The 17,779-nt window shown below is 41.0% G+C and overlaps 1 protein-coding gene across 8 annotated transcripts in view; it reads right to left on the minus strand.

The window, feature by feature from the left end:
* The window catches only part of wdfy3 (WD repeat and FYVE domain containing 3), an 85,094-nt gene extending 68,451 nt beyond the window's left edge, over positions 1-16,643 (minus strand). For 4 of the 8 annotated variants that reach the window (XM_025009254.2, XM_025009249.2, XM_025009251.2 and 1 more), the window contains exons 1-3: positions 9,598-9,834; positions 2,447-2,657; positions 619-742 (exon numbers count right to left, since the gene is read on the minus strand). In XM_025009254.2, coding sequence (XP_024865022.1) covers positions 619-742; positions 2,447-2,657; positions 9,598-9,626 — 364 coding nt within the window. In that variant the 5' untranslated portion in view covers positions 9,627-9,834. Of the gene's footprint in view, positions 1-618; positions 743-2,446; positions 2,658-9,597; positions 9,836-16,430 lie in introns of those variants that run through there. The other 4 variants (XM_025009255.2, XM_025009250.2, XM_025009252.2 and 1 more) reach the window with 3 other exon arrangements.
* Positions 16,644-17,779: the final 1,136 nt, after the last annotated feature.

Raw genomic sequence — 17,779 nt, forward strand, 5'->3', positions numbered from 1 at the left:
GGGGTTCTCAAGCTCTCGAGCTCTCAAGTCTGTGTTCTTCAGGCTTCATGTACGACTGTTTGTAATCGCTTCAGCTCCACGGATGAACGTTTACAACCAAAAGGCCTGTAGTGAAAATTTTCTGTACAAATGCGTGTACTTTTACACCCCTAACTGTTAAACAGATGGAGAGTGACGGCACACATTAGTTCCAACAATAATCAGATATGAAACAGATCATCGGGGGTTGAGAACCATCGAGCCTTCCTGATTAGTCTTATCCGGCCAAGAAAATGAGCCACACTCCGGTCGCTCACTGCTTTGACCAAAAATAAAATCATTTGTCCCGATGATGAGGAAAGGGCTGCAGAGTCATTTGGAAGCATGACTCAACTGGTGACTCAGTCTACAGAGGCCTGGAGACCAGCTGGAGAAGTGTGTGTTCAGATGTTACAGAATCAAAGCAAACAACACATCATGAGGAAGCCATGAGAAGGAAGAGGCGCACGCTGCTCTGTGGAAATCACAGCCGTTACAAGAGAAACACTGGTTGTCTAAAACCATTCACAGGTGATACTGAAGGAACAGATTCACACAGATGTTGTTTACGTTTTTACATATAAGAGTCAGACAGCTCACCTGTGGATTTGTTCGAGGCTCGTCGTCTAATCTCCGTCACCATGAGCCGTGACACCTGGGTGGTGAACTGCAGCAGGTCGGAGAACTTCTCTGTCATGCTGCTGGGCGGAGCATTTCCAAACACCTACAGCAAAGAAATCAGCTTCAGTTTCTTCATGAAACGAGCAGAATGAGGGAGAACAATGTCAGCGCCTCAGCAACTGGGCTTAGATCTCCCACAAGGAGTCGTTATTTGCTTTCTGACTCTGAAAATCCCTCACAGCTGCAGCTGAAGTCCTATAAAGCTGAGAAAACAGGGATCGTTAAGGGTGGCAGACTTTTCCTGACATGCACTGAATGCACATTGCAGGCTTGGGGAGACCAATAAAAGACAAATTACACTTTATTCAACAAAAACTCATTGTGTATTTATTTATCCAGTAAATCTGAGATGAGAAGAGGCCCGGAGCCTCGTGTCCTGCTGCACAGGGAGAGCTTCACGTTTGAATTCTGACATAAATTATGGCAGCGGTGGGTGCTGGGTAATTAGCTAACAAGTCAAGAGACACTCTGTGTGGCACTCCAGTTTGATGAGAACACTCAGCTGGGCTTTCTGCAAAACAAACAGGCCTGTTATTTCATCACTGCAACATGCAGAAGGATCAGAAAGGCTGACATCGGGAGAAAAATCAGCTTTAATATGCAAATATGTGAAGCTCACATCCATAATTATCCACTTTTCCTCCACGCATAACTCAGGGATTCAATGTGCTGTCAACTAAAATCAACAATTAAACATTTTACTAAATAAAAAAATACATTCTGCAATAATAATATGGACAAAGACTATAACTGTTACCAAACAACTAAAACAATAAAAAACTTTGACTTTTCAATTGAGGCAAGCTTTATTGGAGGCAACTGGGGTCAAATAACTGTTAAAGTCTAGTTCAGATTTTTATTTTTAATAACTGTCAAACTACTTTCAAAAGACAGAGATCAACAGATCCTTACCAGGTCATAAACTCTGGTAAATAAAAGGCACAAAGATTCACAGTTTGCCTGATCTGGTCTGAGAGTTTACAGCTGCAACATAAGTTTATTCACCGACACGTTCATCAGGAGAGCATTTGGCAGAAATCACTTTCTCAGTCAAAGCATTACGCAAATTTGAATCTGGAGGTTTTATTCACCTGTGGTGCTTTACTGTTCCCTCATCTTCCCAGGTGGCCAAAAGATGAAGAAGTGCAGCTAAAGGTCCAACCTGAGACAGGCTGTGACTGTCGGAAACTAGCCGGCGTCTCAAAATTACCAGAAAGAAGGTCAACTTTTAAATGTTTGTGACCAGAAGTCCATGTTTTGAACAACCAGGTTTTGACCTATTTTCATGTGCACAGCTTGCAAAAACTGTAAGCTTGGCCAATATGTTGTTGCCCACATCGTATCAACCTTGAAGTGCATCTCTGAAACAAAGATAGGCAGATCTGAAACAGATTTTTATTACCATTTATGATCAGCGTGGCTTTTAGACCTGAACTTCCGCCTCTGATGTTTCCCCGTCAGAGGAGAGCTCCTGTGCCGGGGTCAAAATACGACTTGAGACAGATTTGGGACACCCACAACAAAACTGAGACGGGTTTGAGAGCCCCTCGTAGATGCCCACTGAGACACGGAGAGCAGAACTGGAACTGTGACGCTAAAATATAAGAGAATGACCTGAACTGACTTCTCTTCTTACAGAGCAGAAGTGTAACGGACGCTTTGATTATTCAAACAACAGCAGCACAAACGTGCGAGGACACCTGCCTCTGTTTGGGACGCTTCAGGCTCCCTGCAGCGTGACTCTTACCCTGTTAAAGACAGGAAGCATCATGTAGAGCTTCTCCTCCTGCTCCTTCTGGGTCATGTGACGGGGAGGGTGGCACAGCTCGGAGAAGAGGCGCCGCAGGTGCATCAGGCCGAGCGCGTTGTCCTGGGGGCTGCACTCCTCCTGCCGCGGCCGCCCCATGATCCTTTTCACCATGTTCATCTTGAGCGGCTTTGTCAGGGCAAAGGCAGCCCTGCAGCAGAGGAAAGATGAGCTTTAACATCTCACAGCATGCAACTCAATACTTCCAAAACATCCAGTCGGATCGAATACTCAACCACGAGTCTGACGCTGCAGTTTTACTCTCAGACAACGTTTATGCAACTAAGTTCTTATCAGGAGGTCTGATCTGTGGTATATTAAAAAGGGAATTTATGCAAACCCTTCAGAATCACAGGTTATTGTTTTCTTTTCGTCAGTGAGATAACAGATCCAGTATATAGAGAGATAAACAGACATGGTTGATATTAATTTTGCACCCCTCTTCTCGAGAGAATAGCAGATATTCAGTATATTTAGCCGTTCATTCCACTTGCCAACTTCTCTCCAGACTATTTGAGCCAGTTGCTAGGAGATTTCACACTCATTGAGCCTACATACATCACATATCATCATTCAGTGATAAAAACAGAAACAACAGGCTGGCAGAGCGCAACAGTCTAAAACCTGGCTTAAATCGCTCTATAGTCAATTATTTTGGCTGCAGTTTTACTCAGAGACCGTGATGTCACACAAGACTGATTCTGCTGACCCCTCAGAGCCGACCTCTGCGTGAACTCGGGGTCAAACACGATTTAACATCCACCATCCGGTGCACCAGACGCCGACAATAAGCCCAAACATTTATACGACACAAGGACTTCATCGCCACGTTAGGACTTGTTTCTCCTGACAAGAGAAGTTTTAAAGATCACCAAATTATATGTGATCAAACAAACAAAAAACAGGAAATGAAAGGGAACAGCAGATCCTGGTGTAATCATGCTGTGAGTCACATCAGAGCTTTGGGCTTTTTTCCATCAGAAAAAACAAACTACAAGCAGGTGGGCTGTTAGCATCAGACACGTTTTACGCACATGATGGAAATCAAAGCAGAGGATTTGACATTTATAATTCAGCCCGAGTCTGGAAGCAGTATACTGCAGCGTTCGGCCGCTCTGCCCGTGTGAGATAAGGAATTGAAACAAGTCCAACAGTATATACCTCCAAAACAACAAGGTTACAGCCGCGCCTGCAGCCGGCCCTGATAAAAGTAACGAGAAAACGTGAAAATTGTTGTTTTGGGTTCAGCGGCAGGTCTGAAGATGCAGCGGTTGTAAACCGTCACAGTCACTGCGTTACGGCTTCATCACACATTAAAGGCAGCCAAACAGGTTTCATTCTCACAGCAAATATAACACGTAAAAAACCTCCACTTTATGGCACATTAAAGATGAGAGAAAGCACTCTTCGTTTTTAACCAGCCTCGGAAAGTTAACATCTGAGAGATGACGTAAACTGAATTAAATTAAATTAAACTTGATTTTAAAAAACACGAAAACTGTAGGACAGTACAATGGTTATTGTGCTGTTTTTATTCTTTACATACTTTAACTGAAGTTCTCCCTTTCTCAACAAAAATGTGCTCCTTCTCAGTTTCCTAATCGAAGCGCTTTTCAGACGCGTTTGGACCACGTTCAGCTCGAGCAGGAAGGCTGCCTGATGACCGAACGGACATGAAATGATCCCCGTGTTGCTCGTATTCAACTATTAGTTCACAAACTCACCACCAGAGGAAGAGCCAGTGCTCAGGCCTGATGATAAAACGTGCACGGACGGCAGTGATTTCTAAATATTTGAAGTTTAACTAAAACGAGCGAATCTGAAGAACTGATGGGACTGTCACACGACATGAAACAGCCATCAGTCTTAAATCATGAAGCTGTAAATAAATGGCTAATTAAAAACTGTTTAAAAGGAGAGAAAGCAGTCCTAATGAGTAAAGGACAAACTGCAGCCAGTTGGTCTTATGATTGTGGGGGGAAGGTTTGAATATTTGAGGAAAAATCTAATAATTAAAAAACAAATGTAGTGTTTTTTTGTTAAAAACGCTCATCCCTCGTAGCTCTGCACTAACAGCTTGGATATCCAAAGCAGAGATGAGATAATTATCATTAACAAACTGTTTCTTTTTATATGTAAAATAAAAACAAAACGAAACTGCAAACTATTAACAACCAACCCCCAAAAACCAGTCAACTTGGGAGAAAGCCTGTTCTCTTTACTGCCGACTTCCTTCCTCTTTCCATGATGACACACAGCAGCGAGGGTGGGCAAGAATTATAATTTACTCACTTCCATTTAAAATTACACTTCCCACTCCTCATCAGAACTAAAAACTCTTAATTAATGAGCCAACCTTTGGCTCAGCCGTATCTGAAGGTCGCTGAGGCGTTTGAGGAAAAAGTCACGGGTCGAGGAAACATTTGGCCGACCAGCAGTCGGGTTATAACGTGATCGAGAAGTGAACCTCGGCAGCATCAGCAGAAAAGCCAGATGGAAACTGCGTCTCAGCCACAGACACGTCCTGCTGAAAACCTGCCAGTCCAGGAGGAAAACATGCAAGATTTCTGAAATTAAGACACCAAAAGCAGAAGTGGCTGGACTGTGACCAAAGTAAAACTAAATAAATAAATAACAGGCCAAAGGGTCAAAGCTGCAGGATCCACTCCAATAAAAGCTAATAAATGACAGAAAATGCTTCTTGGATTAGTTTATGGAGTCCTTGAGACCAAGAATGTATCACAGATAACTCAGATGGTTGTCAGAAAAGTCAAACAATTATTGGTTAAAACTTACAAACTAAACATTACCAAATTCTAGGTATTTTCAGCACTAAGGCCAACCAGCGTGTGGCACTCAACCTTAACCTGAAATTACTAATCTTTCTGCTAACAACACATTTTATGAACAAAACAGGGTTTATTGGGGTTAACTAAGGCATCCCTGCACATTCAGCATTAATTATTAATAATTAAAACAAACTCATTACAAAGTTATACAGAACGGTCAAAAACAGTTTCATAAAGGGAAGAATCAAATTTATCATTTTTTCTGTTTCACTTAGATGGTTAATGTGTCCTTAAAATAAAAAGATTTAAGCAAACTTTATGAATGACTGCAGGTGTTTGTTTACCTGCAGAAACAGCAGAAATGGGTGAAAGTAGGTCAACGACGGTGACATCCATGAAAGAGCAGTTTGGGATGGAGAAGTCTGACATGTTTGATGTGTTGGTACATATTTACACTCAGATCTGTTGAGGAAAGCATGCAGATAAAATGTTTTTGCACAGTAGCCTGTACATTGCAGCGTTTGCAATAAGTACCTTTAATATGAAAACTGTGCAAAAACACCAAGTTTGGTCTGCGAAAAATGAAGCACTGAGTTCATGATCTTTAAATAAAAAGTATAATTTCTAATAAGTTTACTGAATATCTTTAGTTAACAAGCAAGATACTTCTTGGCTATAAGTACAATTAATTTATTCTCTGTGCAAGAGAATCAACCACAATTATCCCTAAAGTTGTATTTCTGCTGAAATGGCCCATCTATTCCTGTCCTGTAACATATCCCTGATGCACATCAAAGCCAGCATTTATTAGTGAACAATGCTGACTGTTAGCTTCGCTGCGATGTAACAGAGAGGCAGTGAAGGGAGAATGGTAGAGTCGGAGCGCAGCAGGGTCGGGACCACAAACTGGGGCAAACACATGTCTTACCGCCCAGCATAAGGCCGAGCAGGAAGGAAATCAAACGCAGGATTACAGCTCACCACACCTACATGATAAGCAACCAGTATTAAACAGAATGATAATAAAACAGAATATAAAAGATGCTTTTTGGTCTGGTTATGATAAAATGAAGGCGTGAAACTGTTGCAAAGACCAACAACATGTTGTTAAAGATGATTACACCACGATAAGAGGATTAAAACCTCACAGTAAAAGTGATGGTTATTTATTTCTTTCTACAGAATCTTCTTTTTATTTTGGTTCTGTTTGTTGGATGAAAACCTTCAGATTATTTTAAAAATCAACTTGATCCAAGCTGGGGGGTTTTCTGGAGCTGCAGAAAATATTATTGTAGAATATTCCAACGACAATAAACCCACGTTCTGTTAATTCTGCAGATGTTCAGAGGACAGGCAGCTCATCAGCATGGGAAGGAGGTTTTGTAAATACCAGATCGGTTTTTTATTGTTTTAGCTTTGCATCCACACAGGAACGTTTAAGGAATAATTCTGGAAAAGAGGTTCCAGAGTGAAAAAATGTAGGATTGGCCAACTACAACATTTTCAGAACAATGACTTCATAGATTCATGACAGACACATCTACAATAATCATAAATTAAGTCCAAAACTTCCTTATTATTACACCAAATGATCTAAGGCCAAAAAAGGTTTTAATCACTTTAATGAAAAAAAAACAACAAAATACATCAAGTATGCATTTAAAAAATGTGAGAAATGGAAGTAGTTTTTTAAAAAAAGACACTTGTGTATTAATATTCTGCCTGATATTTGGACACCGTCCATCCAGGTCTTCTTCACTGATTCTGGTGTATTTTGGAGGCAGCACCACATACAGGCCTGACATAGCTACTGCAGAGTTTCGGGTCATTTTCATGGTTTCCGTTTGGATGGAAACATTTCTGGAAACAGTGCCGTGTTTACGAGGACATTTTGAGAGATGGCAAATAAAAAGAATGCTTGGGAAAGAGAGCATTTCCGTGTGTGACATGATTTCATTTTAAAATCTGGAAACAACCTGAAGAAGAAACACATCTTTGGAAACTTTGCACTGTTCGCTTTGTAACAAAGAAAGACAAACAAAGCAAACATTTTAAGGTAATGTCACAGTTTAGACGTGATCCTAATGTTCTCCTAACACCGATGTAAGTAGATCTGTCTGAGGCACTTTTGTTTTGTATTTTAATCAAGCAGATTTAGACCTGATCAGACCATTACTCGTCTCTCTGCTCTGATGTGAATATAAATGTCCAGCAGCTGACCTACGGAGGCAGACAAACTGCATACTTGATCAACCTCAAGTAAAGGTGAAACGACATGGAGGATGAGGCTAGCATCTATAATGAGGATTAGACACTCATCCACCTTTTATCGTACAAGAGATAAAGCATTTTTAGGAGCAACATGAGAGAAAAAACATCTCTGCATCGCTGCTTCAGGAACAAACTGCATTAAACCACGTCTCGTCTTGGCTGAAACAAAAAAATGAGTTGATGGCATCAATGGAATGCCAACCTCTATGCAGCGGGGAACTGAGCTTGCTTTCTCGGCCCTGCAGCCTTTTTAAAGCATTCTCTTTAAGCGTTTGCCAGTTTCAATGAGCGTCTTACAGCGTTAACACTAACTCCTGGGAGATGAAAGCAGTGAATGCCCTGGAAAAGCCCAACTCTTCAAAAGCCTGTGTGGCTGTTCCTCTGGAAAAAGTGACGTAACCCCCCCCCAGTCTCTTGTCTGACAGTTTGCAGGGGTTGGTGGAAACAGGGAAAGTCCTCAGAGGAGAAAGCAGAGAGTTGACAGGAGTTAGATAAAACCCAAACTTTGTTCTGTTTTTTTGTATTTGAGAAAATGCTAATTTGGAGAAAGTAAAAGGCTGTGCTGGCAGAGCGATGAATGCTGACTGAAGCCCACACAGACGTTGGGACATTTTGTTTCTGAGTGATTAACCGTCTTCTCTGGAAACCTTTACAGCATATGGATGGATGGATGGATGGATGGATGGACGGATGGACGGACGGACGGACGGACGGATACTTTGTGCTATTTTAACCATTCTTGTGTCAAAAAGAGGGGAAAAAAGTGGCTATGACTCTGGACTTTTTTACTTTTATATTTCTCAAAATATTTAACTTTATTTACAAAAAAATCCCCATAGAAATACATTAGGATGTCCTCAGTTTCTTCAAAAACATTATTCTCTTTACTCTGTTTTTGTCTTCTAATGCTGCTTAGCTTTTAGCTACTGTTTTGCTAATATTAGCTTTAGCATTAGCAGTTCAAATATTAGCAACTCGGTTTCAGCTTTTCCAACAAGTTTAAGCAAAGTCCTTCAGGACTCGGTACTCATTTGAAGAAACTGCTAATTTTTCTAGTTTACTAATATAATACAATCTGATACAGCAGCTGTAATCTAATTCAAAGAGGGATTATTGACGGCACTGCTTTAGCCAATCAGAGCGCTTGTTTACACCATGTGATCAGACCGAACACTAACTACTTTTATTGCCAATTTCAACTAACTGCAGATGTCTACTCGGTGTTGTCATCCCACTTTTAATGTCTGTAAAACTTTCACTTTTAGACCAGATCTAACCAGGATTAGCCTGGATGATTACGAACACTTTAGATTTTGCTCAGCCAGTCCCAAACTGGTGAGCTGCTGAAAGAAATTAATGAAAGGCTAGGCTAATGAATAAAATAAGTAGGTCAAAGTCAAAAACATCTTAACATCAGTGATCTGAGCAGTGATTTAGACGCGGGACCAGCCACTGCTGTAAGGTTAGTTTTCCAGGATGGAGCAGAAATATTAACTGTTGCAATAACTGCACCTATTTGTGCCCATTATGGTAAAAAACAAATGCTGTTAATAGTACAGCTTCTTTCAGTCATTAACACTGTCTAATTTAAAACAAATGTTATTTTTATTAGTCTCTGTTGTGGCCTCCATTTTACATTTGTGACTCACAAGTAAAGTGGAAAAATTTCACTGTTAAAAAATTTAAAATTGACCCATTTTTTTAAAATAAGAGAACAGCAAACATGGCTAATCGATGGCAGCTCCCTTATTGAAATTCTGGGTGAACTTGAAGCCAACAAGCTAAAACATCTCCAAATGACAACCTTTGACGTTGTGTTTTTTCTGATTTACCAGTTGTTCTACAAAGCCAAGCCTCCGTCTGGTTTGTTTCCAGCAGACGGTGACATTCGTGTATTTAGTTACATGCATATTGTGCAGCTCAGTGGTGATAATGACAGAAATAAGAGCTTTGACGTTAGGTAACCTTCTCCATCGACGAACAGTAAACAAACCCAGAGTCGCCACGGAGATGAGCTCTGATTTTTCCTACCTGCTATTTTCTCTGCGCTCCGCCAGCATTTCAGCTCATCGGCACCAGAAGATGCGAAAATATTCCACCATATGGCAAAGACCGACTGTTATCCCTCTAAAACCGTCTTCCCCTGACATGGAGGGGCGACGGCAGCGGCATCATGCCTTCCCCTCACGACAGCGTGAGAACAGGACAGGCGAGGAGCTGAGGCAGGGATCGTCTTCATTGGCAGTGCCCGTGGCTTTGTTTTCCAGCCAGCATACTGCGAGTGTGTGTGTGTGTGTGTGTGTGCGTGTAGTCTGCCGGGACTGGCACAGCTGATCCCCCCCTGACACCGGGTGGGGTGTACAGGGCTTTAGAAAGCGATGAGGGGAGGGTGGAGTGTGGACTACGGACATAACACCGAGAGGAGTGTACCATTCACTCCGGAGGAGGGGGGTCCAACTGACAGCAGCGAGCGCCGTTAAAGATTTATTTTACAGGCACCGAGTCGTGTTTATGTAGCCAGTTTGAGTGGGTTAACAATCATAACAGCTTCAAGGCACATAAAATGTTCTTTTTTTTATTTTTAATCTTCCAAACAAGCTTTAAAATGCTGCGTCAGCTTTATAAACTAAAACTAATAAATAATGACTGGTGCCATTTGTTAAAGAACACTATAATAAATCATAACTTTTTTTTTTTGCTGTTGAGCTTTTGCAACTTTCTTGAAAAACAAACATGATGGATCACTGGCAGCTACAGAACGGAGAAAACTAATTTTTCAATTTATTCTGTTTATAAGCTAAAAACAGGAGTGGGACTCTTTAGGCACATCATGATTCAACTGGGGATTATAAAGCAATTATCAATGTGTTTCAAGTATCTTAAAACTTAAATTATTATGGGTTATTTTATATAAATAAACACTGACATATATTTTCGTGCCTAATAAAGAGTAAATAACATGTCAAAAACCAACAATTAGCACAGATGCTAACTTTACATTGAAAACACCACAGAAAAGCTAGTTAGCGTCCTATTTATCCAAAGTCGAAACATAAATAATTTTATGATAACTTCAAGTACTCCTTACAGACAGATATTCTTCAGGGTAAAGTGAGGAAAAGATTAAACTTTACTGCAACATTTTTCTAATACAGGAAGCTACGGTAACCCAACTAGGACAAACAGAATCTTCTATGTCCATATATTATTTTAAATATATATATATATTTATGCCTAATAATGTGACAAGTATAAGAAGATGGAAGGACATCCTTGAAAGCACACATAAACTGGTTTTATTGCTCTTCAGTTCCTTTTATGGGTGCACTTTTTAATTAAAGGAGGGAAAGTTTATTTGTTGCCCATTAAATAAACGTACCTGTATGAGCAAAGTCGGCTCGTTTCCAACAAAAGCAAACGTAACGATATGGAAAAGAGACGAACAGAAGACACAGACAGACCAACGTCCTGTGTGAAGCCTCCTACACAATCTCACATTCAACATGGCCGCCCCTGGCAGGGTCAAATATACAGCGAAGGGTTAAAAAAACAAATCAACAATCAGCACCAGAGGCTGAACTGCAGCTTCATAAGTCCATCTTCCAACTGAAACCGTGCTCAGTGTGACAAATCCTACAGCTTCATCATTAAATGTGCAGGAGAGACACATTTCTGACTACCAGCATTAATAAACAGATATTCACAAGTGTTTTAAAGTCATTGAGGGTTCCAACATTTATTACCGTCTTGTGCCAGCATGAGTGCAGTTTATGAAAACTGAAGCCAAATAAACTACAGTCGTAAACAGAGCTGGAATATCTCCAATAAAAGGGCAACAAACCGTACGTGAGCCATTCCTCTGCTTTCATTTATGACCTGAACTCTAAAACAGAAGACACGTGCAGACCTTTCTCCGTGCACTTCTGAAACAAAACAAAGGCAGAAATGTTGAAAAGCTGCCGCCGACTTTAACAAGACGACCAAACAGCAGTAATTAGGTGATAAGACTACGCCTGTCTACCAGAAATAACTGACTTCCTGTGGCGCTCAGCACTATTGGTTCCTGTTGGGGAAGCAAAAATTAAAAAGAAACTGTCCAGTATGATGTTTGACCAAAATCAACAGTTTCTTAAAATACACGGGCGCTTCTGTTTTTAAAGCATGACTCAAACCGGGGGTCAGCCGATGATGATGATGATGGGGTCGGTGACTGCAAAGGAGCACAGGCTTATATCTAAAATAAATGCTGCACATTATGCGTAACTACACAGAATATCTGTGGGGGCTGTTGTGACGTAAAAGCTGCTTCCCTGAGGGCTAATTAAAACGTAGCCTCTGTTTATGAGCAGCTTCTTCTCCAAACATGAAAACTTGCAGCCTGCAGCCTGACGCTGCATCTCTACCGACAGGAATAATTCAGGATGTCTCTCCACTCACCGGCCGGCGTCGGCCTTGAACCGCATTATCCAGAAGATCTGAGCTGCGCCTGATCGATAGCAGAAGCCTGACAGGAGCTGCCCGACACGGAGGGATTCACCAGGATCCGAACATTACGACTTCCCAAGAATCATCTGCATTTACAAACCGTTCAGACTTACTCCCAGATAATCTGGGTTTAAAGCTGCTCGCTGTAAAGCTGGTCAGAAAACATAAAGAAACAAAATAAACACATTATGTCTCTCATAAATTAAAACTGTAAGCTTCGTTCACCTCCTGAAGAGACTGATTCGTTGAGTAAAGAACGCAGACAGCTTCTTAAAACAAATTAAACTAAAAAAGGTTTGAAAACGAGGCGTACTTCGCCCACTTCTCTGGAAATTATGACCGATGAGGCGAATATGTTCAAACGCACTACCAAATAAAATATTTCAGGCTGAAATTTGCCGTCACCTTCTGTAATTTTATCACCTTTCGTACCTTTAATTTTAACTATTAAAGACAGGAAAATCAATCAAAATATGAGCCAACCTTTGTGTGGACTTCCCACATTTCAGGACTGCGTATAAATATATATATTTGGAAAACTACTAGAGTAAAACACTTTCAGACTGAACCATCTGATAAAGTTCAGGAGAATCTGTAAGATTTGTTTTTATTAAAATGCAACAGATATTTCCTGTCTCTTGTCCTCTACAGCAGAACGGGAAGATAAGCAGCTCGTCAGGTGATGCTGCAGGACCGTATGTGACCTTTCTGATCTGATCGGACGTGAAAATATTCATCCAAGCTGCAGAATATAAAAGCATTACCTGGAGAAAAAAAAAACAGCGTCTGGGAAACATTTTCATTTCTATAAATTCACTAATAGCTTTGAAAATGACTGCAGCTGTCTGCTCAGTTCAGAGTGTTGTTTACCTCCATTTTATTCACAAATACAAAGAAACTAAGTGGCAGGAAGGGCGCACTGCATTACTTTAACGATGCTAATCACAAAACCCTGTCAGTGTTTAATAATAACAACATTTAGGCCATAAAATCCACGGATATAAATGTAGACGTTTTCTGACACATAAAGGGGGAAACAACTATCTCCTCAGGCTGAAAAAATTATGATATTAGTTTGAATAATGTATGTATTTAGGTTACAGAAACTCCTGTTTGAGGCATGGGGAGTAAAACTAACTCAGTTTGAAATAAGCGTGTCAGGCTACAGCGCCTGCTAGCGCTAAAAGCAGAAGAAGAGAGGACCCCAAGGCTTCAGTTCCTACGTGACCCTAAACTCCTGCAGGTTTTGAAGGTCTCTGTAGTAAACAGGAGGTGAGTAATGGATATAACAACTAAAAAGGAAACCGATTTAATGTCCAACATCATATTATAGCTTGTGGAAGTTTTATTAACGCATCAAAGCTTTAACAAAACTAAATTCAGGCCACGTTCAGAGTCAAAATAATCCATGAATGCTGTCAAACTGAAGCAAAAACTGCATTAATTACCTGGATTATATGTCCTGACTGTAAAGAACAAAAATATGATGTGTTTCAGACTAACGTCTTCAGCATGCGTGGACGGGACGCGTCTCCGCCATGCTGGAAGACAAACCAAGTTAACAGAGGAATGACCCGGATCGACAGCAGCTTCTTATCTGAGACATTTATGAGTTTAACGGCACAGAAACTGAAATTATTAAACATCTTTGACCCTTAAAAAGATGAGCATGTGAGGACAAACTGATAGTTTCCAGTCCGAGCGAAGACTTCGAGAGATATGAATCATCAGGGATAGTTTAAGTTGGATGTTGTGGTCGAAAAATCACCGACTGCAATATTAGAGTCCAAGAAATCAGTTTCTTTTAAAGTCCAAACCCAAAAATCAGTTAATCAGTTAATAATACTAATAATAATGTGTTCTGTTAACGACGGGGGGCTTCACCGGTTCGCTCCTTTTCAATCCTGTCGGAGGAAAGAAAGTCGATGAAATCAGAGCTTCCAGCTGAAGCTCACAGTGACTCTGTTGTCCTTCAACACAAAGCTCTCTGTGCAGAACTCAAGTTACAATCAGACAGAAAGACTGCAGCCGTCAGGTTCGTAAGTTAGATTAGACCCAAAACCATCACCTGTTACCCCCAAAAAAAACAGGCAGGGCTGTGTGAACAGAAAACAACATGTTACTGCCTCACATGAGTGGGATTTTATTCACATATTCAGCCTGTTTCCTCAGGCAAATATAAAAAAACACAAATTCCTGGTGTCTCATCTCATCAGCTCCGTCACATTTAACTTGTGTTTTGATAGTTACTATATTTGTTTGGCTTTGAGCTCATTTAAGGACAGTTTAACGAAGGGCTGAAATACTTTAAAACACAAAAGTTAATTTCTCCTTAAAGGGGAAACAACTGTTGGCTGTACAGCAGGGCTCTGCAACCTGTGGCTCCTTTAACAACCAACGAAAACGAGAAAAAAATTCTTGTTTTTGTTTAAACTAAAACTGACAACAGGAAGAGGAAGCAGTCCAGATTTTTACTCGTATCATTTCTGCAGCAGGACAGTCAGGAGGTCTTTCAGTTCAGCCTCATTTTCCTTTCCTAAAACATAAAATTAACAAATCAGATTATATAAAGTCCACATCTTCCCATCACTTCAGTACCAGAATGAGCTCATTATGGCCCGAGTTAAAGAGCAATAAGGTTTACTGCTGAACCGACAAATTGTTATTCTCGTCCCCGATTCGTTCAGGTAACGTTCCTGAAAACACCTGGAACACACCTGAGGCAAACATCTGTAAAAGCAGAACGTTCTGCACACCTATTCAAAATTAATAGATTCTAGGGCATCAAAAAGAGACACATTAGTAACATGCAGCAATATATTCTTATAAAATTAAATAAAATAAAGACGTAGCTCCAATAACAGCCGAGTCACTGAAGCAGGTCGGCTGATTACAGGTTGTGTTTTTTTATTTGAGGTCATTTGGGTTTTAAAAAACCAGCAAACTGCTGCAATCTGTTAGTTTCACTCAGTTTTAGACATTAGGATTCATTTTTTCTAAGATGCCTACTTAATTTACTCATTTTCCACTAATGAGTGAAGTAAGTACTTCTGCACAAACCAAAGTCATGAGTCTGAGCAGAACAAATCAAGTAGTTCTGTTTAATGTTCTTGTCCAGAATTATTTAGTTTTTGTTTTAATGGGAGCAGCTTGGCCCGGTGGGTCGAAGGGTTTGATCCTCAGCCTCTGCAGCGTCACAAAGTGTCCTTTATCCGACACGCTGTGCTCCATAACGCCGACAAACCTCTCGTTGTGTGAGTGAGAATGGAAAAGTGATGAATATAAGGTGTAGAAATAAATAACTGAAAGCACAGTGTGAGTGTATGGGTGAATGGATGAATCAGAAACTCTGTGAGCTGCACAGATTAAAAAGCTGCTCTATAAGCGTGGATTTATTTGTGCTAAAGACTTAAAAAAAGGACAATTCAAAAGCTCTAATAGTATATTTGTCCTTTTGAGAGGAAACATTACATATATGCAAAAAACAAATGTTTGTCTTCAATCTACAGCAAATAAATGCTCTTTTTCTCTTTACAGCAACCTTTAAAAGTCAGTGGAGTCTTTAAAACCCTTTCCAGCCTGATTCAAACTGTGCCAATAAATGCTTAATGACTCATATGTTTTGAATCACATTTATGTGCATATGTTACAGGTCTGTAATTACCAGCACAGATAAGAAGGTATAAAAACTGTTCATGCAGCTCAGCCTTTCCACCACAGAGGAGGAGACTGAATTCTGCAATGAAAAGCAAAATCAGCTGCAAGCTTTGGCATCCAGGCAATCAGCTATGTATTCAGAGGCAATGCACCGACCAGCAAACATGGAGCCAAACTGAGATATGTCACTGAAATAAGAAAAGGAGGACTTTACATCAGGGAGCCTTACATATCTGCTGGCTGCAGAAGTGCTGAGCCACCCTTCATGATCTAATGTTGGGTAATAAACCCACCCAGCACATCGTGCTGTCACACTCCTCAGTGTCCTGGGAAAAGCATCATATCAGTGTGAATTCCTCCTGCATGCACAGATATATAATTAAAAACAACAACAAGCAGCAGACCTCGGTTTATAGCCGGAATGCTACAGCGTTAGCTCACAGCAGCTGGCAAAACATCGCAGTGGCACCCCCCAAAAATTAAAAACCGTTTAAAATAATTAAAATAAATCCCAGCAAACTGTTTGCCTCTTTTATACCAAACGAGCTGGATTCGTGGGGAGGCTGTCATGCTAAGAATTTTAGCTTCGGCGACGCTGTGATTTAAAACAGACGTCAACGCTCGGATGGACATTCCTGTCTAAGCTAGCATGCTAGCCAGTTAGCATACAGCGCTAACTGCTAGCCGCTCCAGAAAACCCAGTTTGTCCGCCATCTACTCACCAGCGAGCGGCGACTACAGCGAAAGACTTCGGTGGGAACGTTGACGATGACCTCCAATGCTTCAGTTAAGTCTATGCGGGGCGCTCCGTGTACATCCATATGTCTCGGGCGATGCGTTAACCCAAAAAAGTGGTCGCCGCTTCCTTCTGCTTCCTTCTACCCGGTAGCCATTTTTCCTCAACATCCAAATAAGCGAAGCTCGTCCCAGTCAGTCAGGTCCCAGCGCCGTGTTTCCTCCGAGCAGCATCCTCCTGTCAGCAGGAGCACATTATCCGCGGCGTGATGCTGCCACCTGCTGGACAAATGGAGAACTACAGCTAAAATCTGCAATACAACACTGCCACCTGCTGGACAAATGAAGAAACACACTCCAAAGGCTTTCCCACAAAAGAAATCAGGGTTTTAAAAACAGATTATAGTGTTAGTTAGTAAACAGAAATCATTTAGGGTTTTAGTAAGTATTCATTTTAGTTACTAGAAACATGTAAGATTAGTTCAAATCCTTCAGGGTTTCCTTTAGGGCATAGGTGTCAAACTTCATTTCTCAGAGGCTGCTCTCCTGTATGTTTTAGATGCGTTCTTGCTTGTAGACACCTGCTTTAAATGGATGACCTGTGGACACGCTGCTGCAGAACGTCATGATTTGGTGAGGAGGCGATTGAACCATTCGAATCAGGTGTGTTGGAGCAGAAAAGCCTAAAACTTCCAGGACAGCGGCCCTTGAGGCCTGGAGTTTGACACCCAAAAAAAAAAGTAATATGTTTAAAGTCACAACTGAATTACCCCAATAAAACATACATTGTTAAGGTTAAATAGATTAAGCTTCTTTTTAAAATATGCTGATAAAAATGTCCACAGAAATAAATGTTAATCAGTCTGTCATTGAAGAAGCTGATTAAAGCCCCCGCAGCTTCATCCAGGGAGTGAGAGGAGTTGTCCAGATAGATTTAAGCTGTGTCAGCATTCTCCTCTCATCCACCTTTTTGGTGGGAGTCCAGGACAGAGCCAGTCGGTTCAGTCTTTTCCTCTCTGAGCAGGTGGAGACGACCTCATCAGAGACATCCAGGACATCAGTGTTCCTCCACCAGTACAGTTTGTTGATCAGGTGAACCTCCAGGTTATCTGTAATCCTCCAGCACCTCATTGTCCAAAGCCTGAATGTTCAGGGTCCCTTTTTAGCAAAACTCGAGATGTTTCCCTCCACACCAGTCAGTGTAGTTGGCGAAGACCTCCCTGAGCTCCAGATCATTCCCTCTTTTCTTCAACAACAAAAGATTCACAGTCATATTTCTTTTCACGTTTTCTTCAAGGATCATTCAATTTAAAGTCAAAGTTCTGTTCTTTGAATG

This window comes from Kryptolebias marmoratus, linkage group LG1 (genome assembly GCF_001649575.2).
Source record: "Kryptolebias marmoratus isolate JLee-2015 linkage group LG1, ASM164957v2, whole genome shotgun sequence".
NCBI lineage: Eukaryota > Metazoa > Chordata > Actinopteri > Cyprinodontiformes > Rivulidae > Kryptolebias > Kryptolebias marmoratus.